Raw genomic sequence first — 25,106 nt, forward strand, 5'->3', positions numbered from 1 at the left:
ACTATAGGGTGGATGAGGCTGTGACGTCCAGCGCAATTTGGCGATGTGTTCGCGTGCTCTCAGACTAAAGTGTGGCGTGCATGATGCCACTCCGTGAACCACCTTTTTGTTTCCGGGGCTAAGTGATGCATCCAACTTTGGTTCAAATGGCTCTGAGCACTATGGGACTTAACAACTGTGGTCATCAGTCCCCTAGAACTTAGAACTACTTAAACCTAACTAACCTAAGGCCATCACACACATCCATGCCCAAGGCAGGATTCGAACCTGCGACCGTAGCGGTCGCGCGGTTCCAGACTGAAGCGCCTAGGACCACTCGGCCACACCAGCCGGCGCCATTATTCGTACCGACTGGCGCATCACAACTCGACATTGGCTTTACAGTTGTCGGTCAACATTGGAAGTGCGTCTGCAATGATCGAGATTCTCGGATATTCAAAGAGGTGCACACCATGGGTTCCACGAATGCTCACAGCGGACAACAAGATTCAAAGAATGGCCATTTCATGTGAACTGTTGGAGCGTTTTCAGACCGATGAAGAGGCCATTCTGTCACGGATCGTTAAGGGGGATGAAAGTTGGGTGCGCTGGCCGCGGTGGTCTCGCGGTTCTAGGCGCGCAGTCCGGAACCGTGCGACCGCTACGGTCGCAGGTTCGAATCCTGCCTCGGGCATGGATGTGTGTGATGTCCTTAGGTTAGTTAGGTTTAAGTAGTTCTAAGTTCCATGGGACTGATGACCTCAGATGTTAAGTCCCATAGTGCTCAGAGCCGTTTGAACATTTTTCTAAATGGCATCCGCACGATTCAGCACGTCTGGAGCAGTGACTGTGACAGGACGTCCCGAGCGTGGCTGATCGTGGAGCTCTGGTTCTGCATTTCCTGAGGCTATAACTTTCTTTGCCCATAGCCGAACTGTACTCCTATCAACCGCAGCATCGCAATACACTGCACGCAAACGTTTGTGGATATTCACCACGGTTTCATTTTCCACACACAAGAATTCAATAACAGCACTGGGCTCGTAACGTGAGTCGTATGTAGACGCCATTTTGATGCTGTACTACGGCTCTGCCATCTGCCAGAACGTTTCGAAACTTCACCGGTGCACGGAACAAATATAAATTGTGAACCGTCAACAAGGACGTTTGTCCATGTATATTAATGGTTTTTTAAAAATAATGTCGGGCATTACTTATTGAACGACCCTCGTACAACCCATGTCGGTGATACTCTGGACGATAGGAAGTCATTCCTGTTCCACTCGTAAATGGAGTGAATAAAATATGTGCCTATACACCTCTGTCCCTTCTTCGCCTTCATCAATTCAGGTATTAGCCGAATTTCCTGTTATTGTACTTCATCTGTTGTATCGTCTTCTTACATATCTTCTTGCAGTTACTTATAACTGACACGCTTTACCGCGAGTATTTTTTCGCGTAGATGATGTACTTGGTTTTTATGTTTTCTCCTAGTTTTGTTTATTTTTTCGCTCAGCTTATGTATTCCAAAATCTTACGCCATATCCTCCTTTATTTTACGACCCTCTCTTCCACATCCTTCCATTCTTTATAGAAAACTCATTTCTTCAGCTGTGTTCGAAGTGTTCCACCTCTACTTTTAGCTTAAGTTTTAGTTTACCTCTATAATTTCTCTGGGAGGTCAACACATCAACGTGAAACATGTAATAATTAAAACTTGGTGTCTAATATGGGCAAAGACTATAACAGCATCATAGTTCACAGAAAAATGACTGAATCATTTCGAAGAGCTTTTGCATGGAATGGTTGCAAGCTACCCTAAAATGATCAACCTTTGATCGCGGGGTAACTGATTGCTGTGAACAAGAAAAATGTGGTGACTGAGCGCATACATGTTCGGTCACTACGTTTTCTCACAATGACGTGCCGACTTTGCTGGGTCAAGCCTCTCACGAATTACACAAAAGCAAAAGAATCATGGGTCTGCGCGCTTCACCAGACTACGAGATAAAGTAATAGTGAATGAACTCACGCACTTACGCAAAAAGAGAGAGAAAATTTTCGTTACCGTATTCTGTTTAAGCAAGAGGCCATTTCAGTGTCGCTGGGCACAGATAAATCTCTACTATGTTGTCGAATACAATTATTATTATTATTATAAAGAGAGACTTTTACAGAAGGAAAAACATATGTACAGGAGAATGTCTGTTTACGAACACTAATGAAAATATAAGGTTTCTTCAATAAGAAAAGCTTTGTTATGCTTACTTGGTGTCTTGTTGTCACTCATGCTTCACTTCTGTAAGTAAGGGTTGCTACTGCCATGGCTTTGTCGAACTTCAGCTGGGTGTCTTTCCTGGCTTTATTCTGCAAAGTTTTTACAATCGTTTCACGTGTAGAAGTAAATACACTCCTGGAAATTGAAATAAGAACACCGTGAATTCATTGTCCCAGGAAGGGGAAACTTTATTGACACATTCCTGGGGTCAGATACATCACATGATCACACTGACAGAACCACAGGCACATAGACACAGGCAACAGAGCATGCACACTGTTGGCACTAGTACAGTGTATATCCACCTTTCGCAGCAATGCAGGCTGCTATTCTCCCATGGAGACGATCGTAGAGATGCTGGATGTAGTCCTGTGGAACGGCTTGCCATGCCATTTCCACCTGGCGCCTCAGTTGGACCAGCGTTCGTGCTGGACGTGCAGACCGCGTGAGACGACGCTTCATCCAGTCCCAAACACGCTCAATGGGGGACAGATCCGGAGATCTTGCTGGCCAGGATAGTTGACTTACACCTTCCAGAGCACGTTGGGTGGCACGGGATACATGCGGACGTGCATTGTCCTGTTGGAACAGCAAGTTCCCTTGCCGGTCTAGGAATGGTAGAACGATGGGTTCGATGACGGCTTGGATGTACCGTGCACTATTCAGTGTCCCCTCGACGATCACCAGTGGCGTACGGCCAGTGTAGGAGATCGCTCCCCACACCATGATGCCGGGTGTTGGCACTGTGTGCCTCGGTCGTATGCAGTCCTGATTGTGGCGCTCACCTGCACGGCGCCAAACACGCATACGACCATCATTGGCACCAAGGCAGAAGCGACTCTCATCGCTGAAGACGACACGTCTCCATTCGTCCCTCCATTCACGCCTGTCGCGACACCACTGGAGGCGGGCTGCACGATGTTGGGGCGTGAGCGGAAGACGGGCTAACGGTGTGCGGGACCGTAGCCCAGCTTCATGGAGACGGTTGCGAATGGTCCTCGCCGATACCCCAGGAGCAACAGTGTCCCTAATTTGCTGGGAAGTGACGGTGCGGTCCCCTACGGCACTGCGTAGGATCCTACGGTCTTGGCGTGCATCCGTGCGTCGCTGCGGTCCGGTCCCAGGTCGACGGGCACGTGCACCTTCCGCCGACCACTGGCGACAACATCGATGTACTGTGGAGACCTCACGCCCCACGTGTTGAGCAATTCGGCGGTACGTCCACCCGGCGTCCCGCATGCCCAGTATACGCCCTCGCTCAAAGTCCGTCAACTGCACATACGGTTCACGTCCACGCTGTCGCGGCATGCTACCAGTGTTAAAGACTGCGATGGAGCTCCGTATGCCACGGCAAACTGGCTGACACTGACGGCGGCGGTGCACAAATGCTGCGCAGCTAGCGCCATTCGACGGCCAACACCGCGGTTCCTGGTGTGTCCGCTGTGCCGTGCGTGTGATCATTGCTTGTACAGCCCTCTCGCAGTGTCCGGAGCAAGTATGGTGGGTCTGAGACACCGGTGTCAATGTGTTCTTTTTTCCATTTCCAGGAGTGTATATTCAATTTTTAGACCATGTTGTGAGTTAACGAGCATTTCGCTCTCATTTAAGTAAATGGCCGAAAGAGACAGTCTTGCAGGAATTGTGAAACGAATCCTGTCGTCCAGAACCGTGTCCCGCTCAGAGCACAGATTCGCCATTTGATGGGGAAATTCACAGGCGTCTATTGTGCTGAATGAGGCCATGATGATCAGGCCTAAGCGGTGTAGTGTGCAAGTGAGACAGGCGAGCACCTACGTCATAGGGTAACCCCGTAGGAGCTGTTTGTGCCGAGGGAGGCGTAGCAGTGTGAAATATGTCGGACCTAAGATCGGCCATAAAGGGAAAAATTTTCGATAACTATTTAATTCTGTAGTAATTCAGGGAATAAAGACACAGTAATTTTAATGTACCATCTTTCTTAAATTTTCCTGGTGATCCCAATAAAAATTTGAATATTGATCATATTATAATAGTTTAGGATTTACTATTAAAGTGAAATTAACAAGTTTTGTAACTAAGACCTGAATGCTAAAATCTAAACGCTGTGGTCGATCTTAACGGGCGACATTTCATATAAAAGCACATGATTAAAATGATTAATGCTATAAATACCAAATCTGTAACTTTATTTCTTTAAAAGATATAGTAAATTTAAATTATCAATATTTTCAGTTGAGTATCAGATCATCATTTCCTCCACACGTAACACATTGAACGATGATCATGACACCTTATTGAATCATTAGGTAATAGAATATTTGTTATAAAGTTTAGTGCATAATAGTTACTTTTGTTCTTAATTTATTTATCAGAAAGCACATTGGTGCAAGGCTACTGGCCGTGACATTCTAAGTTAAGAAGGAAACTGTATTGGTCTTATGTAAAAGAATTTAACGTTTATTATGTAAGGGATATTATTGTTACTTTATTTAGAAGGTGAAAGTGGCCAAGCTACGATTATTTAAATATGTGAAAGTGTAAAATAATGTAGAATAAACTGTAGCCAATCAGATGAACGGCTTCAGGGAAGGGAACTGCACTAGCCGGTTGAGCAACGATGTTCGGCACACGGGAGACGCGGAGGGACACTTCTGGTGCAGGCGCAAAAGCGGATGGTCGGTCTTTATGTAGGTGGGAAGTGAAACGACTTAAAATTTTCGCGTTGTGTGGTGTCGCGGGATTTAGTCTCTGAGCGGCGAGCAGCCGCGCGCCTGGTGTGAACTCTAACTTTTCGTATAAATGACGAGGTGGAGTATTGGACTTGTATTTCACGACGATATTGTGAATGATCGAACTGTGTCACATGGATATGCACTCGAGTGTAACAGTAACTCTAAATACGACCACTTTCGCTGTTAGTTTGCTTTCTGAATAAACATTTTTCTAACCAAATCGCAACTGTGTGGCCCACATCATTTATGGGTCGTTAATTTAGTTCCTGATATTATTGTTACTGTTATTATATATTATATTAACTTTGAATGTTTCATATAATTTCGCTAACTTGCCATCAGCCAGACAATTTAACCAAAGGGTCACAAGTGTCAAATTAGGGCGTGTAATGCGACACGTGCGGTTCAACCCCTAGATGAGTTTGAGCCAAGACATTTCGACGAAGAGGAACCGCATGTGAGCCCGAATATCTTTGGGACGTTAGCTTGCAATGTGATGGTCCTATTCATATGTGATGTCACATCTAAGATAGTAAAATATTTAAATTTCTCCATGATTTTACTATTTCAAACCATTTCTTAGCTTACTCGTTGTATGCCCTGAAATGTCATCACATTGTCCTTTTATCTACAGACAATTTCAGGTCGTAATCTAATTTTTCAAAAATAAAATAAAGTTGGGCCCCTCCATGCCAACACCTACGTGGTGACCATTCCAGAAGTTCTAGTGTTACCTCCGTATTGTTAGTTTCAATCGAGGAAATCAAGGGATGTGAGCCGTGATGATGTCTGTACGTCTGGGTAGGATTACTCACTAATATGTGTCCATATAGGAGACAGGAGTTTTAGATAATGCGAAAGAAGGATAAGAAGTCTAAGGGTAGAGGGGGAAAAGTGCCAAGGCAAGCGTCAAGGCAAAAAAAAAAAAAAAAAAAAAAAAAAAAAAAGTAGTCTGTGCAATAGTCAGGATGGGCAGTAAGAGCAACAGAGGATTTTGGATTTTTTGCTATCTGTGACAGATCATGCAAGGATAGGTTTTGTCTGTAGAACCTTATCGTATGAGTCTGTAGTGACTGGGCACAACAACGGACTTAGGTTGCCTGTTGGTGGCTTCTCCTTTGGAAATCATTTTTTAGGTTTCGTCTACTTGTCTTCTTCTTCTTCTTTACCGCATGGTGCGGTTTTCAAAGCTGGTTATCGAATCTGTCCCCTTGCGATCTGAGTTATGATTCAGCCTGTTTATCAAGATGCACGCCGGCATGTTTCGCTCGCGCGTTAAGTGCTGCTGCGGTGTTCTCATCAGGAGTCGTCCCAGTGGCTTTGGGCGTTGCCGCCGTAGCCAACGGAGAGCTGCCTGTCTCCTCGGCGGTGCCCTTCTCCCGTAGTGCTGCTGGAGCTCTTGCAGAGGCAGGCACTCTTCCGTCACATGTCTTCTTAGCAAATCCCTCCTCCTGCGATGCTGCTGGAATGGCAGATCATATGCCGTGAGCAAGCCCTGTATGCAGTTGTCCTAGGGTCTCCTTCTTTTCTGCAGCGAGAACAGGCCTTAAGGGTTGCAATTGCTCCCCCGACAACGTCGTGCATTGCGGAGGTGCACATGGCGTTGGTCGTCTGCTACTGTTGCGTCTTCTTGGGTCCCGGCTTTTGCTTACCCCCAATCTCCGTTTGCGGTCAGTCCTCCCCAGCACTGGTGGGACGTTCAGACTGGTCACAGTCAGAGAGAACCACCGCCGTCTCGCCACTCCACTGCTCTGGGTTCGTCGTATTTGCCGCCGTCCGTTTCTTCTCTGGCAGCGCGTCTTTGTGCAAGGGGGCGCTATCACGCTGCTGATCTGGCTGGAGGTTGCGAGAGCTGGGCAGCTTCACCAATTGGCCAAATGGGGCTCGCCGGGCAGCTCCACCAATTGACGACATGGGGCTCGCTGGGCAGCTTCACCAGTTGCCCACACGGGGCTTGCCGCAGCCAGAGTGTGTTGGTCTGTTTCCTATGCGCACCTGCCGCCGTTGAAACTTCGCGGGAGCACTTTACGCACTTGGCGGCTTTATGACAGTACTTGGCGACGTGTCCTTCTCGATGGCATCTGAAGCGCTGTGGCTTAGGTTTCAGGACAGGAGGGAGGGCTTCCGCAGCTCAATGATGCCACCTGTACTATCTGTCGAGGACGATACCAAGCGGCGGCTTCCTTCTGTTGGTTCGGTTGTGCAGCTTTACGGTCGCGTCTCCGAACCCAGCTCGTCGAAGTCCTTCCTCGACTGCTTGTTCGTACAAGACCCAAAGGAGTGACTTGGCCTTTCTTGGTTGCTTGGTTGGTTTGGGATATAAAAGGACCAACTAAAGGGTTATCAGTCCCTTTTTCCTAAAGCAAACAAGTAGCAAGGTAAAATTATTAAAAACAAAGGAGTTGGTGGAAGTAAAAATAGCGGGTAACCACACCGAAAGAGAAAACAAATGAAGCGAACCGAAGGGGGAAACGTACACTAAAATGAAAGGTAGAGGAAGGTATTAAAATCATATACCAGATCTCTGGGGCTAGCTGATTACAACAATAAAAAAGGATGAGCCAAGCACTCTGGGACATACTAAAACCGTCAACCTAAAAGACAAGGCGACAAGGACACACATAGGAAAAAGACAAACACCAAGGCAAACAAAAGCAATGCGAGAGTGATGAAGAGGTAAAAGGGAGGGAGGGTGGAGGCGTGGGAGAGAAGGCCAGACACCCATCCTTATATGGTACGAGAAAAACTCCCCTCACGACTGAAACGTAAAACTAAACCGGCCATGAGGCATTGTAGCCCAGCACCATAGGTAGGGTGCTGGGAAGGTTAAAAGTCCGCAGCAGAGCTGCTAAAATTCCGCAGTACAACAAGAGGTGGCCGACAGTTATACGAGAGCCATAGCGACACCGAGGTGGGTCCTCGTGACGGAGGAGGTGTTAGCCAACTATTTTGTACGTCCATCCTTTTAGCAGGAGGTCACTGGGACGACGGCCGTTTACTATCACGACAAAAATAAAAACATCTACAGCCGTCCTTATGATTTTGATTTATTTTATCGCGTTGAAACTGGTAGCGACAAAATAAATCAATCATAAGGACGGCTATAGGTGTTTTTATTTTTTGTCACGTATGGCCGATGCGGGGCCGGCAAGGGACAACAGACCATACGAGTGGCTCGCATGGATGACAGCCACACATTCTTCGTCTCCCTGATAACACGGAGTTTGTTTGGGGTACTGACGGTGCGCCATTCAGAATCCCAGATCGCGAAAACTTTGCTGCGGAAGACCGATCTGAGATGAGGCTCCGGCAGGACGATCTCCAGAGTTGGTTTACCGGTAGCCTGTTTGGCCAGGCGGTCAACAAGTTCATTTGATCTTGCTTGTCCTGCTGCATTGGCTGCGGCGTCTCCTCAGGCTCTGTGACTTGCCAAACTCGCTGCCGGCAGCTCGACAGTGGTGTTGGAGTCAGCAGACTTAGCACCCACTCCGTGCTCGCAGCAGCCGGCGGTAGTATCGTACAGCACCGTCTGTGGTGTACCTCTGCAGTGGATATGCAGAGGCGGGACAGGTGTATGACTTTCCTCTTTCTTCTCGCGTTCTGGATCGGCGCGTTTGGTAATCCGACCGACCGATTTTCACTTCGCTGCGTCGGCTTTCGTACGGGCTGCACGATCTTCCTTGGCCACGCTGCGGCACGAAAAACATCACAAAATTTGCTTCGTGCTGTTATAACACAACGCGACAATTTGCGTTCCGCCCTCGCTACAGCACAGCCAATCCTCTACAACCCTCCGTCAGAACAAGTCCCGAAGCGCGCAGCTCCAACGGAGCCTACCTGATACTTCAGTCTGAAGGTCATCTTCATTCTTTGAAGTTAGAGTAAAATCATCTGCTTATAAAATTGCATTTACATCTACATCTACACCAGCATCTACATCTACATAAGAGACTACGCAAGCCATCGTACAGTGCGTCGCGGTGGGTACCCTGTACCACTATTAGTCATTTCCGTTCCCGTTCCACTCGCAAATAGAGCCAGGGAAAAACGGCCGTTTATCCGTTTATATGCCTGTTCATGAGCCCCAATTTATCGTATCTTACATTCGTGGTAATGTATGTTGGCGGCAGCAGAATTGTTCGATAGTCTGTTTCAAATGCCGGGTCTCTAAATTTTCTCTGTAGTGTTTCTCGGAAAAAAAAGTCGCCACCCCTCCAGGGATTCCCATTTGAGTTCCCGAAGCCTTTAGATAACACTTACGTGTTGTTCGAACCTACCGGTAGCAAATCTATTAGCTTGCGTCTGAACTGCTTCAATGTCGGCCTTCAATCCGACCTGGTACGGATCTCAAATACTCGAGCAGTACTCAAGAATAGGTCGCACCAGCGTCCTATATGCGGTCTTCTCTACAAGTGAACTATAATTTCCTAGAATTCCCCCAATAAACCGAAGTCGACCATTCCCCTTTTCTAACACAATCATTAGAAGATCGTTCCATTTCCTATCGCTTTACAACGTTACCTCAGATATTTAAACGACCTGACTGTGTGAGACAGGACACTAGTAATGCTGTAACAGAACATTACAGGTTTGTTCTTCCTACTCATCCGCATTAGCTTACATTTTTCCACATTTAGAGCTAGCTGCCATCCATCACACCAACTAGAAGTTTTGTCTGTCTTGTATCTTCCTACAGTCACACAACTTAGGCACCTTACCATACACCACAGCATCGTAAGCAAAAAACCGCAGATTGGTGCCAACCCTGTCTCGCAAGTCATTTATGTACATAGAGAACAACAGCGGTCCTATCACACACCCCTGGGGCACTCCTGACGGTACCCTTGTCTCTGATGAACACCCGCCGTCGAGGACAACATACTGGGTTCTGTTCTTTAAGAAGTCTTCGAGTCACTCACATATATGTGAACTTATTCCATATGCTCGTACCTTCGTTAACAGCTTGCAATACAGTACCATGTCAAATGCTATCCGAAAATCTATAAATACGGCATCTGCCTGTTGCCCTTCATCCACAGTTCGCAGTATATCATGTGAGAAAAGGGCAAGCTGAGTTTCGCACGAGCGATGCTTTCTTGAACCATGCTGATTCGTGGACATAAGCTTCTCAGTCTCAAGAAAGTTATTATATTCGAAGTGAGAAAACGTTCAAGGATTATGCAGCCAACAGAAGTTAGGGATATTGGTCTGTAATTTTGTGTCCGGCTTTTTTACCCATTCTATATACAGGACTCAGCTGCGCTTTCTTCCAGTTGCTTGGGATTTTGTGCTGCCAGGGAGATTCAAAATAAAGCCATGGTAGGTAAGGAGACAATTCCGAATTACGATTCCATCCGGACCTGGTGATTTACTTGCCTACAAACCTTTCAGCAGTTTCTCTACACCAGGGATGCTTATTACTATGTCGTCCATACGGGAGTCTTCCGATGGTCAAATGACGGTATTTTTGTACGATTTTCCTGTGGAAAAGATTTATTGAAAGTGCAATTTAAAACTTAGTTTAGTACCACAATCTAAATGTACATCTTCTTTATTAAATACTTCCCATTTACTGTTCAGTTCATCTACTTCGGCGTTGTGGAGAATTATAACATCTTTTATTTTACCCCTTTCTTTGTCTTCACTGTCTTTGTGATTATATTTTCCATAGCTATAATAATTTTGATATCTGTGTATAGGCGATATATAGGATTTGTGAAATGAAATGGATAACCTTCCTCAGTCACTGTATTCCATAGCCCTTCTGTGTTCACGTTATCAAATGCCTTTTATAACTCTGTAAACCCAAGATGTGTTTTCCTGTATATTTCTTGTCTCTCTTCTGTGGCTTGTCGTAGGGTAAAAACATTGTCAGTAATTGATTGTACCTTTATAAAATGTGATTCTTCTTCAGATATTAGTTTTCCATGAGACTTATTTTTGTCTTTCATATTATATTTGGAATATAATTTGGAGACTGAATCGAGGAGGCTTTCATCTGTACAGCTAATGTATTTATTTTTATCACCGTTTTGAAAGACAGATATTACTTTGGCTATTAGTTTCCTGGTACCTTCTTACTACCCTAGCGTTGCTTAAAGATGTGAAGAAGCCTTAAATATCAGAATAACCCTTCATATGTCCACAGTTCCATATTAATATCAACTAACCGGTGGCTTGCCTATTCTTTGTAGCTTTTAGAGCTTCCGTCATTTTCTCACTTATTGTTGTCATCCAGGCGTTTTGTGTTATTTGATTCAGGTCGTCTGTGAATTAGAATCTCATATTACCTTACCTTTTTATAATAAGCTATTTATTCTTTCTCTCCTGTACTGTTGACATGTATACGAGCCTTTTCCCACCTATTGAGTCTTTTATCGCTTTACAAGCGATTTTTGCCTTCCATGTAAATCATGATCTACATTGCTAATAAAGCGTTCCCATGATTCTGCGTATGCTTTCCGTGTCACGTATTTAAATGTTTCACATTATTACCTTTCTTTTCATCTTTGTTATAGTTTTCATTTGTAGGTTTATTTCTGTAAGTTTTGAAAACTTCCTGTTCTTCTTTAGTTGCTATTTCAATTTCTTGTGCGCAACTCCTTAATCCACCACGTTTCCTCTATCTCCTTTTCCTCCTGTGGGTCCGGGGGGTTAGAAAGACCCGAGGTATTCCTGCCTGTCACAACAGGCGACTAAAAGGAGCCTCCAACCTTTCGGTTTACTCAGTTATGGTCCTCTTTCCGGGTTTGACCTCTGTCAATGCACCTAGAACCTGAACCAGACCATTATAAAATCATACACCACAAAAGCGAATGTGTCGTGGCAGGCCGGCTTAGCAAGCGGGGGGGGGTTGGCCGACTAGTCAACCTGTGAATGAATGGCTTAACTGCTCGTTTTCCAAGACCTCTTCTCACCCAGGCGAAAAATGTGATATTAAATGCTCAGAAACCCAATTATAATATAAAGAAGAAGATTAAAAGATGGCTCGACTTTCCTGTTACTGTTATTAATCTTGTAATTGGAATAATAATGAATCTAAGGTGATAGGTCTAAACAAGAGTTTCATCGATGGTTAACTGAATTTTCTCATTATAAATGAGAAGTGTCAAATCAAAAACAGCTTGAACCTTCTCACCACTACCGTTCTTATGTTGAAGGAAGCATTCTTGACATTTGCCAGTCTACTTCTGAAATCTTTGATACTCGACCAATTATTTGTAGTATTACGTCCAATTTAGGAGAGTATTTTCACGTTTTGTACTACTGTCATTTCGTGTTTTTATTTTCAGTGAATCATTCTCGTCCTTCAGTCGCTATGTCTTTGGTTCTTTTAACAATTAAGTCATGTTCTGCAATATGTGTTTCTCAGTTCCTTTCAACAGGTTTCCCAATTTTTTGGTATATATGGCAAGAACTAACATTCATTTTCGAGCTTTAGCAAAGTTATGTGTTCCCTCTTCTGAAACTATCTTTGGCCTCCTTTATTATCTATTCAACACACACGAAACCAGGACAAGTTGGCTATCTTGACAGTCAACCAAAATATTCCAGAATGAGATTTTCGCTCTGCAGCGGAGTGTGCGCTGATATGAAACTTCCTGGCAGATTAAAACTGTGTGACCGACCGACACTCGAACTCGGGACCTTTGCCTTCCAAACTTTACAGAAGCTCTCCTGCGAACCTTGCAGGAGAGCTTCTGTAAAGTTTGGAAGGTAGGAGACGAGATACTGGCAGAAGTAAAGCTGTGAGTACCGGGCGTGAGTCTTGCTTCGGTAGCTCAGATGGTAGAGCACTTGCCCGCGAAAGGCAAAGGTACCGAGTTCGAGTCTCGGTCGCTCACACAGTTTTAATCTGCCAGGAAGTTCCATATCAGCGCACACTCCGCTGCAGAGTGAAAATCTCATTATGGAAACATCCCCCAGGCTGTGGCTAAGCCATGTCTCCGCAATATCCTTTCTTTTAGGAGTGCTAGTTCTGCAAGGTTCGCAGGAGAGCTTCTGTAAAGTTTGGAAGGTAGGAGATGAGATACTGGCAGAAGTAAAGCTGTGAGTACCGGGTGTGAGTCGTGCTTCGGTAGCTCAGATGGTAGAGCACTTGCCCGCGAAAGGCAAAGGTCCCGAGTTCGAGTCTCGGTCGGTCACACAGTTTTAATCTGCCAGGAAGTTTCAACCAAAATATTCATTTTTATCTTTTGACATCTGTCATAATCTCCATGATTTTGCCAATTTTAGGAACATAATAATGTTTTGGTTCATCATCGTATTTATCTCGGGAAGATTAAGCGCAAAAAGCCACAAGATGGCATTAATTGTCATCTTATGTCTTTACGCAGTTGATCTTCCCAGGCTAAATGCGGTGATGAGCCAAAACATTGTTTCTGCCTCGTGGCGTTGTTGGCATGATACGTGGTAAGGAAAGTATATAACCGAAGCAGAGACACATAGGGACTCTTTCTAGCTGCGACACAGGCAACACATGGGAAAATACACAGACATAGGCACCTTTGACAGCAGGGCTCTCTGTTATGGTCCAGCACGTGGGATGTAGCATCTCAGAAACGGCAAAAAAGGTCAGCTTTTCTATATTCTCGTCAGCAGGCATGGAAAATGGCTGGAGAGTGGGTGAAACGATGAGTAGGTGACGACATGTCGCTGTTCCAAGCCTATTCAGGGGACGTGGAATTCAGTGGTGTGCCCACTGTGTAAAGTGGGAGAGGAGGCTTTCTGTGGCAGATCTTACCACAGATTGCAGTACTGGGGCAGGTGTTCTGGAGCGGACTGCTGGCGCACATCGTTGAAGATGGGGACCCACAGCAAACGAGCCGTATGTGTTGATGTAACAACATCATCAGTTACTTTGGAGCGGGTATGGTATCATCGAGATTGGACCGTGGATCAGTGAAAACAATTCACTTGATCGAGCGACCCATTTTCTTGTTACGCAAGGTCGTTGAACGACTCCATAGATGCAGGCTGGTTGAGATAGTATTGTGTTATGATGACATTTACCTGGATTTCCATGGGACCTGTGGTAGTAATCGATGACCCTATGTGACTTGTGGAGCACACAAATTTTACTAAGGATGTCCAGGGTCCCTTGAAGTTTCATGTTTTCCCCAAAAATGGTGGCATCCTCCAGCAGGGAACAAATGCATCTGTGTTGGAAAATGCCTTGCCGAGATTGATGTCTGAAATGCTCCTCTGTGATACTGATAAGCGGGAAATTGAGTAAATAATTAAATCACTGTAGACTAAAGACTCTCATGGATATGATATAGCGACTAGCAAAATATTAAAGTCCTGTGCTGCATATGTTAGTCCTGTACTTAGCCATATTAGTAATACTTCCTTTAAGAATAGTCAATTTCCTGAACGATTGAAGTACTCAGTAGTAAAGCCGCTTTATAAAAAGGTAAAAAGGGACAGTGCAGACAATTTTAAACCTATTTCTATGGCATCAGTGTTTGCTAAAGTTATTGAAAAGGCTGTGTATGTAAGGATAATTGATCATTTTACATCACATAATTTGCTATCAAATGTACAGTTCGGCTTTAGAAGTCATTTAAGAACTGTAAACGCTGTAATCTCTCTTCTGTGTGAGGTACTGGATGGATTAAACAAAAGATTTCGAACGCTAGGCGTATTTTTTTATTTAACTAAGTCGTTAGCGTTGATCACAAAATATTGCTCCAGAAGCTGGACCATTATGGAATATTGCTTCACCTCTTACTTTAACAACAGGCAGTAAGAGGTCACTATTCAAAGTATTTAGAATGGCTGTAATGTGCGGTCTGATTGGGGTATGGTCAAACGGGGGCTGCCCCAGGGATCAGTGTTGGGGCCACTTCTGCTCCTTATTTATATAAATGATATGACCTCTACTATTATATGTAATTCGAAAATATTTCTGTTTGGTGATGACACTTGCTTGGTAGTAAAGGATGTTGTGTGCTACGTTGCCTCTGTTTCAAATAGTGTAGTTCATGACATAAGTTCATGGTTTGTCGAAAATAAACTAATGCTAAGTCACAGTAAGACTCCGTTTTTACAGTTTGTAACACACACTTCAACAAAACTCGACGTTTTAATTGCACACAATGGGCATATGATTACTGAAACTGAACAGTTCAAATCTGTAAGTGTTCAGATAGATAGTAAACTGTCATGGAAAGGCTACGTTTAGGATATTGTTCAAAAACTTAATGCCGCCTTTTTACTATTATAATGGTATCTGAAGTAAATGACCGTGATCGTTCAACACGAAAATTAGTCTACTTTGCTTATTTTCATTCGGTTATGTCGTATGGTATTATAATTTGGGGATAACTCTTCCTATTCTCAAACGATATTTTTGGCTCAGAACCGGGCAGTTCGTGCAAAAAGTGGTATAAGTACGCGAACCTCTTGTCGACCCCTGTTCACTCTCTGTTTTGACATTGACCTCTCAATACACATATTCTTTAGTGTGTTTCTGGTTAACAATATCAGCTTATTCCCAAGAATTAGCCACTTTCACTCAGTCAATACTCTGTAGAAATCCAGTCTGCATTTGGATCGTACTTCCTTAACTCTTGTGCAGAAACGTGTGCAGTATACTGCTGCATCCATTTTCAATAAGCTACAACAAGAACCCAAAAGTCTGAGCAGCAATACCAGCGCTTTCAAATCGAAATTGGAAATTTGTGGTAAGGTTTTACGGGACCAAACTACTGAGAACATCGGTCCCTAGGCTTACACACTAATTAAACTAACTTAAACTAACTTACGCTAAGGACAACACATACACCCATGACCGAGGGAGGACTCGAACCTCCGGCGGTGTAGCCGTGCGAACCGTGACAAGGCGCCAGAGACCACACGGCTACCCCGCGCGGCCTTTCAAATCGAAACCGAAGAGTTTCGTCGTAGGTCACTCCTTCTATTTTGTCGAGGATTCCTTGAAAAATTAAGCTGATTCTTTGTTATATTGTGGATTGCGTTTATGTAAACTAATGGCTTGACTTTTTTGGGTTCATAAACATTTTATTTTATCTGTTATTACTTTTATGTTGTATTTACATGTACTGACACATTCCATCTTGCAGATTTGCTCCTCAAATTGGTCCTACGGAGCTAGACGTGTAAATAGATAAATAAAAATAAACGATACCAGTATCGTCCTACTATGATTTGAAGCGCTTGACAGTGAACTCGTGTTGACGACTTGAGCACCACATTCGCCTGATCTGAATCTGAGGAAAATATCTGTGATGGTAATATGCGTCGGTGCTGTACCCACAAAGCACAGGCCCGTGTATGGGTAGACAACTGCTGCTACATACCTCTATAAAGCTAGTGAGCAATTGTGTAATCCGTGCCATGCTGAATGGCCTTATTGTTTTGACTCCTCAGTGTAAGTAGGGTAGAATAATTCACTAGTGCCGGCCGTGGTGGCCAAGCGGTTAAAGGCGCTACAGTCTGGAACCGCGCAGCCGCTACGGTCGCAGGTTCGAATCCTGCCTCGGGCATGGATGTGTGTGATGTCCTTAGGTTAGTTAGTTTTAAGTAGTTCTAAGTCTAGGGGACTGACGATCTCAAATGTTAAGTCCCGTAGTGCTCAGAGCGATTTGAATTCAAAAAATGGCTCTGAGCACTATGGGACTTAACTTCTGAGGTCATCAGTCCCCTAGACTTAGAACTACTTAAAACTAAATAACCTAAGGACATCACACAAATCGATGCCCGACGCAGGATTCGAAACTACGACCGTAGCAGCAGCGCGGTTCCGGACTGTAGTGCCTAGAACCGCTCGGCCACCCTGGCGGCCCATTTGAATTCACTGGTACTGAAACTGCATTTTTGCAGAGGATTTACGTCAAGGGTGGCGTTCTCGGGTGTTGTGCAGGCGGATGGCCGGCTGCCCGGAGAGCAGCGAGACTGCGGGGGGCGGGAGAGCGTGGCGGCGGGTGCCTCCGACCCGCGCGAGGAGCTGTCCTTCCTGGTGTGCACCGTGGCGCGGCAGGCCCGCCGGCTGGCCGGCGGCGCAGCGGACGAGGCGAGTCTGGCGGCGCTGGCGGAGCAGGTGCGCCGTCGCGACGCCGCGGGCGACCTGCGCGACGACGCCGTCATGGTGAGCGCCGGCCTCTGCACCAGGCGTCCTGTTCCGACTGCCCCCGCCCCTCTGCACTCACTGCGCCTGTGTCCCTGAACAGATACTGAGGGCTCTGTATGTCCATCTTTTTAGAGACGGTTGCGGCACACGGCTGCTCGATAGAGAATGTTAAATTAAACACCTTTCCGCTCTCAAATTTCCTACCTTATTTTATTTTGCAACCAGTTTCATCGTTTTACTACGCCAACTTCACGCCCCTGACCAACATGTGGGAAGAAGCTACCTCGGTTGTGATCAAAACAGGAGCCAGAAATACTGGTATTACACCACTGACCATTAAAATTGCTACACTACGAAGATGACGTTCTACAGACGCGAAATTTAACCGACTGGAAGAGGATGCTGTGATGTGCAAATGATTATCTTTTCAGAGCATTCACACAAGGTAGGCGCCGTTGGCGAATGTGTACCATCACGTTTCCGACTTTGATAAAGGTCGGATTGTAGCCTATTGCGATTGCGGTTTATCGTATCGCGTCATTGCTGCTCGCGTTGGTCGAAATCCAATGGCTGTTAGCAGAATATGGAATCGGTGGGTTCAGGAGGGTAATACGGAACGCCGTGCTGGATCCCAACAGCCTCGTATCACTAGCAGTCGAGATGACGGGCATCTTATCCGCATGGCTGTAACGGATCGTGCACCCACGTCTCGATCCCTGAGTCAAGAGATGGGGACGTTTGCAAGACAACAACCATCTGCACGAACAGTTCGACGACGTTTGCAGCAGCATGGACTATCACCTTGGAGACCGTGGCTGCGATTACCCTTGACGCTGCATCACAGACAGGAGCGCCTGCAATGGTGTACTCAACGACGAACCTGGGTGCACGAATGGCAAAACGTCATTCTTTCGGATGAATCTAGGTTTCGTTTACAGCATCATGATGGTCGCATCCGTATTTGGCGATATCGTGATGGACGCACATTGGAAGCGTGTATTCGTTATCGCCAAACTGGCGTATCACCCAGCGTTATGGTATGGGGTGTCATTGGTTACACGTCTCGCTCACCTCTTGTTCGCATTGACGGCACTTTGAACAGCGAACGTTACATTTCAGTTGTGTTACGACCCGTGGCTCTACCCTTCATTCGATTCCTGCGAAACCCTACATTTCAGCTGGAGAATGCAAGACCGCATGTTGCAGGTCATGTACGGGCCTTCCTGGATACAGAAAATGTTCGATTGCTGCACTGGCCAGCTCATTCTCCAGATCTCTCACCAATTGGAAACGTCTGGCCAATGGTGGCCGAGCAACTGGCTCGTCATAATACGCCAGTCACTACTCTTGATGAACTGTGGTATCGTGTTGGCGCTGCGTGGATAGCTGTACCTGTACACGCCATCCAAGCTCTGTTAGACTCAATGCCCAGGCGTATCAAGGCCGTTATTACGGCCAGAGGTGGTTGTTCTGGGTACTGATTTCTCAGGATGTATGCACCCAAACTGCGTGAAAATGTAATCACATGTCAGTCCAATGAATACCCGTTTATCATCTGCATTTCTTCTTGGTGTAGCAGTTTTAATGGCCAGTAGTGTATATATGAAGATAGTAACTGCTCTCGAAAGAACAGGTACTATTGATTACCGTATACCTTCTCTAGAATAAATGATAATTAATTGAAACCCCCAGCTGCCGACGGGAGTTGTTGATATACCTCGATGGGGGAATCGTCACCTTAGTGTGCGCGAGTAATGAGTAAATGGGCAAATATCTATTAGGTACATTACGTATGTAGTTTGTGGACAGTTGGGAATGTGAGTCTCACGGCAAGCGTGCAAGGGATAAGTCCTTGCAGTCGCGTTATTCATCTGTGTCCTCGGTCGCTCAGATGGACAGAGCGGTTGCCATGTAAGTAGGAGATCCCGTTTTCGAGTCCCGGTCGGGGCACACATTTTCAGCTGTCCCCATCGAGGTATATCAGCAACACCTGTCGGCAGTTGAGGGTTTCAATGAACTATCATTTATTTTATTTGACAACCAGTTTCAGCGTTTTATTCCGCCTACTTCAGGCCCCTGACCGCAGTCGGCAGGCGATGGTTGAAGGGTTCACTGTAGTAAATACCTACTAATATCAGTATTGCTGGCCCCTGTTTTGATCACAACCTAGGTAGATTTATCCTACACGTCGGTCCCCTGACCGACCCTGGCATAGTAAAACGCTGAAAATGGTTGGCAAAGAAAATAAGGTCGGAATTTTTTTCGGCTGAAAGGTGTTTAATTTAACATCCTCGTAGGTAGTGAAGGCGTTCAGTTGTAGAGAAGGGCGGACAGCAGTTTCTGATGTATGCTTTCAGTTGGAGATAACAGCGGTCGTGATATCGTACGCGTTAAGCAGTAGTTATTAACTGAAATGAGTAGAGCTTCATTTGTTTTTAGTGACACTTTTCCTGGTGGGTAAACAAATGGTTTACAGATTATAATTGAAGTGGCTGACTAAAACTGAATGAACGAGTACAATAATGACCGTTTAATATTCAATATGCGAAGCAGCAGCCATCATAAGTATCTGGACTGTTCGAGCACTTTTCAGGAGAATACAAGTTGTTTAATAATTTTAATTTTGGATTCATAATACATTAACAATTTTTATTCTCTTGCCTCAGGCAGAAACTAGTGCAGTATGAGCCATAGTTGGTGGATTTCCCTTAATTGTTGTCGTAATTCTGTTCGAACTGTAATGTGCAAATACATCTATCACCCTGAATCTAACGTGTACGATAATAATTGCTGCACATGACGCTGTAATTTTCCTATACCCACACTTGCTGAAGTCTAAAGGATTTCTGTTTAGTAAAGACAATCCAGGTAATTATTTTTTACGTCATCTACAGATTGCTGTTGAGTACAAGACGATAATTATTTATACGATACGATACGACACGACGTACGGTACGATATTGCAGAGCCTGCAAAGTTCGTTTGGACATGCGCTCATATCCAAAAAAAGAAGCCGGCCGGCGTGGCAGAGCGGTTCTAGGCGGTACAATCTGGAACCGCGCGACCGTTACAGTCACAGGTTCGAATCCTGCCTCGGGCATGGATGTGTGTGATGTCCTTATGTTCGTTAGGTTTAAGTAGTTCTAAGTTCTGGGGGACTGCTGACCTTATAAGTTAAGTCCCATAGTGCTCAGAGCCATTTGAACCGTTTTGAACCAAAAAAAGAACAGGCACTGCGGCGACATCAGCAGTTACTAAACACATCAAATGTATTCGCATTTGCGAATAAGGACTAGCACCAGCTTTAGAATGGAATTACGGATTTCCCGCTTATCGCTTATTTGACTATCCGTGCACGACTCACGGCTTGACTGAAACTTCCATGCATGCATCTCCAAAGGAACTTTGCGTCGTTATCAGAATAACACAGCCACTGCGATATCGTGTTCATCTGCTGATACTTGGCAAGCGAATTTCAAGTACAGTGCCTGACCTGTATGGGAATATACATAATGGCTGTACGAGAACAGGTCGTAGACGCATGGTTGACGACATATGGAAGTTTGGGTTCGGCCGTGAGTTGTGCATGGAGAGCCAATTGGTAAGGCGGCCGCTCGCGATAAGCGGGAAATGGGGGTTCGGCTCCCGGTCTGGGAGAAATTTTCATTGTTGTCATTCTACTCTGTATCTGATGGTAGTCCTTACTGGCAATTGCAAATTCATTTGATATGTATACAATTATCTATCTTCTCCATGGTAGGTTCAGTTAACGATTTTTGATACTGCAGTTATTAAACAGTATCTATCGCCTTGTTTAGGAGAACAAGTTTGAGTGTATTTTTTTTTTGCTGAAACTGCTACTATTTCAACAAAGGTGTTGCACAAGTTATTTTGTATTTCATTTCCATGCACTCATCTGTGTAATTATAGCTTACTATTTATTGTGCGTGATGATTCATTTTTGTGTACTGATATTGTTGTTGTTGGTATTCTTGTGCTCTTCAGTACAAAGACTGATTTGGTGCAGAACTTCATGCTACGCTGTCCTTTGCAATCCTCTTCACCTCCAAAGACATACTGGAATTTGGTCTCCCTCTACAACTTTTGTCCCCCACACTTACCTCCAATAGTAAACTTATGCTCACTTGATGTCTCAGAATGTGTGCTAAAACTAACCCCATCTTTTACTCAACCTGTACCACAAATTTTTTTTCTCATCAGTTCTGATCAGTACCTCCTCATTGGTTACATGATCTGTCCATTTAGACTTCAGCATCCTTCCATAGCACAACATTTCAAAACATTCTATCCTCTCCTCGTCCGAATTGTGTATCATCCACGTCTGACTTCTATATAAACTTACACTCCACTCAAATGCGCTCAGAAAAGGCTACCTAACACTTAAATCTATAAGCAGTGTCAATAAATTTCTCTTCTTTAAAAAGATTTTCTCGCCATTGCCAATTAACACTCTAATTTGGCCATCATTAGTTGTTTTGGTGCCCAAATAGCAAAACTCGCATATTACTTTTAGTATCTCGTTTCCTATTGTAATTCTCTCAGCATCGCCTGATTTAATTCGACTACATTCCATTACCCTTGTTCTGGTTTTGTTAATGTTCGTCTTATATTCTCCTTTCAAGAAACTGTCAATCCCAATTAACTGTCCTTAGAAGTCCTTTGCTGCCTATGACAGAACTGAAATGTAATCAGGAAAACTCAAAGTTTATATTCCTTCTCCCTGGACTTTAATTCCTTCACCAAAATTTTCGTTGCTTGCCTCATGTGCATATTGAACAAGAGTGGGGATAGGCTACAACCCTGACTCACTTTCTTCTCAAGCTTGTTAAACAGCATCCCATACGAGCAAACCAGTTAGTTCTTTACCTTCCGTTACTCGGACCTTAGGTACTTGGGCTATGCACGGCTCTGTTTAAAAAGAATAATAGCTCGGTATATTCATAGGATCGATACGCGCACGTCTGCTTTCATGTCCCACAGCTAATTTGCTGCAAACAACAAACTGTAGCTGTTGGTTGGTTGTTTTGGGGAAGGAGACCAGACAGCGAGGTCATCGGTCTCATCGGATTAGGGAAGGACGGGGAAGGAAGTCGGCCGTGCCCTTTGAAAGGAACCATCCCGGCATTTGCCTGGAGCGATTTAGGGAAATCACGGAAAACCTAAATCAGGACGGCCGGACGCGGGATGGAACCGTCGTCCTCCCGAATGCGAGTCCAGTGTCTAACCACTGCGCCACCTCGCTCGGTAACTGTAGCTGTGATCCTGCAGTCAAATAGTCTACACATTGGCTAGAATTGCGAACTAATAAAGGACACATAAATATAAAATAAAAGATGAAAGAATAATTTAATAAAAAGGACTGTATTCTAACATCTGTATTTGATGTAGATGACAGAGAATTATGTTGAATAATGTTTATTCAAGAAAGGGCATCTCAAATAAACGGAAGTGGTCCTACGAGATTCAGTTGCAATACCAAGAGAAAATATCCTCTTCAAATGCAGTTAAAGTTACGGTGGGAGCGTTACGAGAATGGTAACAAAGTCCTCAAACTAAATAATCATCAAAGATAAGCGAAATCTAGGTCCATGTCGCAGTCACAGTACACGAAATATCCTCCAGCTCAAAACTGTTGAGAATTCAACGCGATGATTTACAGATTATCGCGCGCAATACAAAGAATAGCAACTAATAATCTTCTATCCTCAGCTCTGTAATTCAAGTGGAAAAACTTAGTGTTCTACTCTCGGGCACATTCAAACCTATCGATATGTAAAGTTACCTCAAAAGTATTGTAGCACCCGTTTACCACGCATAACCAGCCACCTATACGACTGAATCACGCACGTTACGTCAGGCAGGTCTGCCTTCTTCAAGCACTCGACATAAAGTGTCCAGGATCGCTTCGTTGAGCTCCTCACTCGATAAGTCCCAGTCCCCACTTAACATCGTAGTGTTCGGCCATTGTCCAAATCTCATTGGCCGAAGGCCATACAAAAATGGATCTGAGCACTATGGGACTTAACTTCTGAGGTCATCAGTCCCCTAGAACTTAGAACTACTTAAACCTAACTAACCTAAGGACATCACACACATCCATGCCCGAGGCAGGATTCGAACCTGCGACCGTAGCGGTCGCGTGGTTCCAGACTGTAGCGCCTAGAACCGTTCGGCCACTCCGGCCGGCGAAGGCCCCACCAGAAATACATCGCTTTCAAGCTCTATAGACACGATTTGACTCACTTGACCACTTTCCTGCACTAGACTGGTTTATTATAAAAATATTGAAATGAAAGAAATGTTGTAAATATTCGGCTACGTTCAGACAATTTACAATAAATATCAGTACCACTTGGTTCATAAATAAATAAACCAGTATTCTTGCGCTAGTGCGCTCACGTTAAGTGACTGCAGATTATTGCTAAATGTTACTGAAACAATTATTTATGCCTTCTTGGCAGAGGGGACTTTTGGTTCTCAGTTCAGTTGAGGTGCCCCTAACACATGCGATTGACCACTTTTAAATTAGCATAACTTTTCAGTAGACACTTGCATCAACATTTAAATGAAGTTACTGGGAAAATACCAAATCGTTCAGTAATTAAATACACAAGTATGACAAAATATGAGGTAATGATGCTGTATTCATTTGCTGTGAAGTGTGGAGAATAGGATGTTCTCACAAACATTTGATAATGTAAGCGATAAAAAAGATGTCGTGAATCAATAAATAAAATGGATACAGATACATAGCTTTTAAGGATGACAGCTGTAGTGCAATGGTATCGCCTGGGATATTGTTTGTAGAGGTCGCATGAAGCGATTGAAAGTTGTTAATTCAGAGGGTCATTGTGAAAATGTATATTCGCTGTGAGATAATAACTTCTGTAGTAACGTCTTCAACTTTTGCAGTCCTATCTTCCTCAGTTGCGTGTAATATTACGGTATACTGTTCCTCTTTTGCATTTATAAGAAGAGGAACAACACCAAAAATGCAGCAGGAGCGTAATATGTAGAAAATCGTCCACGCAGCCTGTAAGTACAGTTCAAAATATTAATACATAATAGCAAAAACCAACCACCAGAACTGTCTGTAACCTATAGGTACATTGATCAAAATGTAAATAACAAAAATATGTACATATTCCAGGCCACTGAAGATATCTTGCAGAAAATAAAAGCGAAACGCGTATGGCACGAAATTTGTGTTTCATTCAGTTGTAGTCAGACGGTCCATAAAGTAAAAATTATCAGTGTGCCGTAACTTCTGTACATTTCAAGACATTGAAATATTGCTATGTCATTGGACGCGCCTTATTTTTCTGACATCGCAAATGAATTCAGATTTGCTTTAATGTTTGATGTGGGTTATTGACGAAACTCAAAGAGTTGTGAATTGGTCGTCTATGAGATGGTCTGAGCGTCCGCCATTTCCTAGAGCATCTCCTGCACAAAGGACTTGCGAGTAACAGCCGTCCAGATTCCCAGCTTCGGTATTTTCCCGCATTTCCGGTCCTTGGCTGACGCACGTGGCTCGTTTGGAGCAGTCGTGGCGAGCGGCCCGACCGCGTCGTTCTATTGGCTTCGCACCCTGTACCAGTTCTAGGCGGCCGACCAAATAGTCAACGCACGCTAACGTTACAAACAAGTGCTCTCCTCTCATGTCCCTCAACTTTTCTAACTGTCATCTGTTCTCTGTATTGGTTCTAAATAGCCTTTCACTCACTGTATTTTACTCCTGCTACCTTCTGTAGGATTGCCTTTCTTTAAACTACATTCTAAGATAACTCGTCGGGTTAGTACTCCCTCAGATGTTGCTACAGCCGCGCGGTGTAGTCACGTGGTCTTAAGTGACTTGTCACGGTTCGTGCGGCTCCCCAAGTCGGACGTTCGAGTCCTCCCTTGGGCATGGGTGAGTGTGTTGTCCTTAGCGTAAGATAGTTTAAGTTAGATTAAGTAGTGTGTAAACCTAGGGACCGTTGACCTCAGCAGCTTGGTCCCGTAGGAATTTACCACCAAATGT

General features: G+C 44.6%; 1 protein-coding gene across 1 annotated transcript in view; it reads left to right on the forward strand.

The window, feature by feature from the left end:
- LOC124606480 overlaps positions 1–25,106 on the forward strand; it is a 358,898-nt gene that overhangs the window by 235,116 nt on the left and 98,676 nt on the right. The window contains exon 10 of the mRNA XM_047138463.1: positions 16,856–17,080. Coding sequence (XP_046994419.1) covers positions 16,856–17,080 — 225 coding nt within the window. The remainder of the gene's footprint in view (positions 1–16,855; positions 17,081–25,106) is intronic.

This window comes from Schistocerca americana, chromosome 3, assembly GCF_021461395.2.
Source record: "Schistocerca americana isolate TAMUIC-IGC-003095 chromosome 3, iqSchAmer2.1, whole genome shotgun sequence".
In the NCBI taxonomy this organism is placed as follows: Eukaryota; Metazoa; Arthropoda; class Insecta; order Orthoptera; family Acrididae; genus Schistocerca; species Schistocerca americana.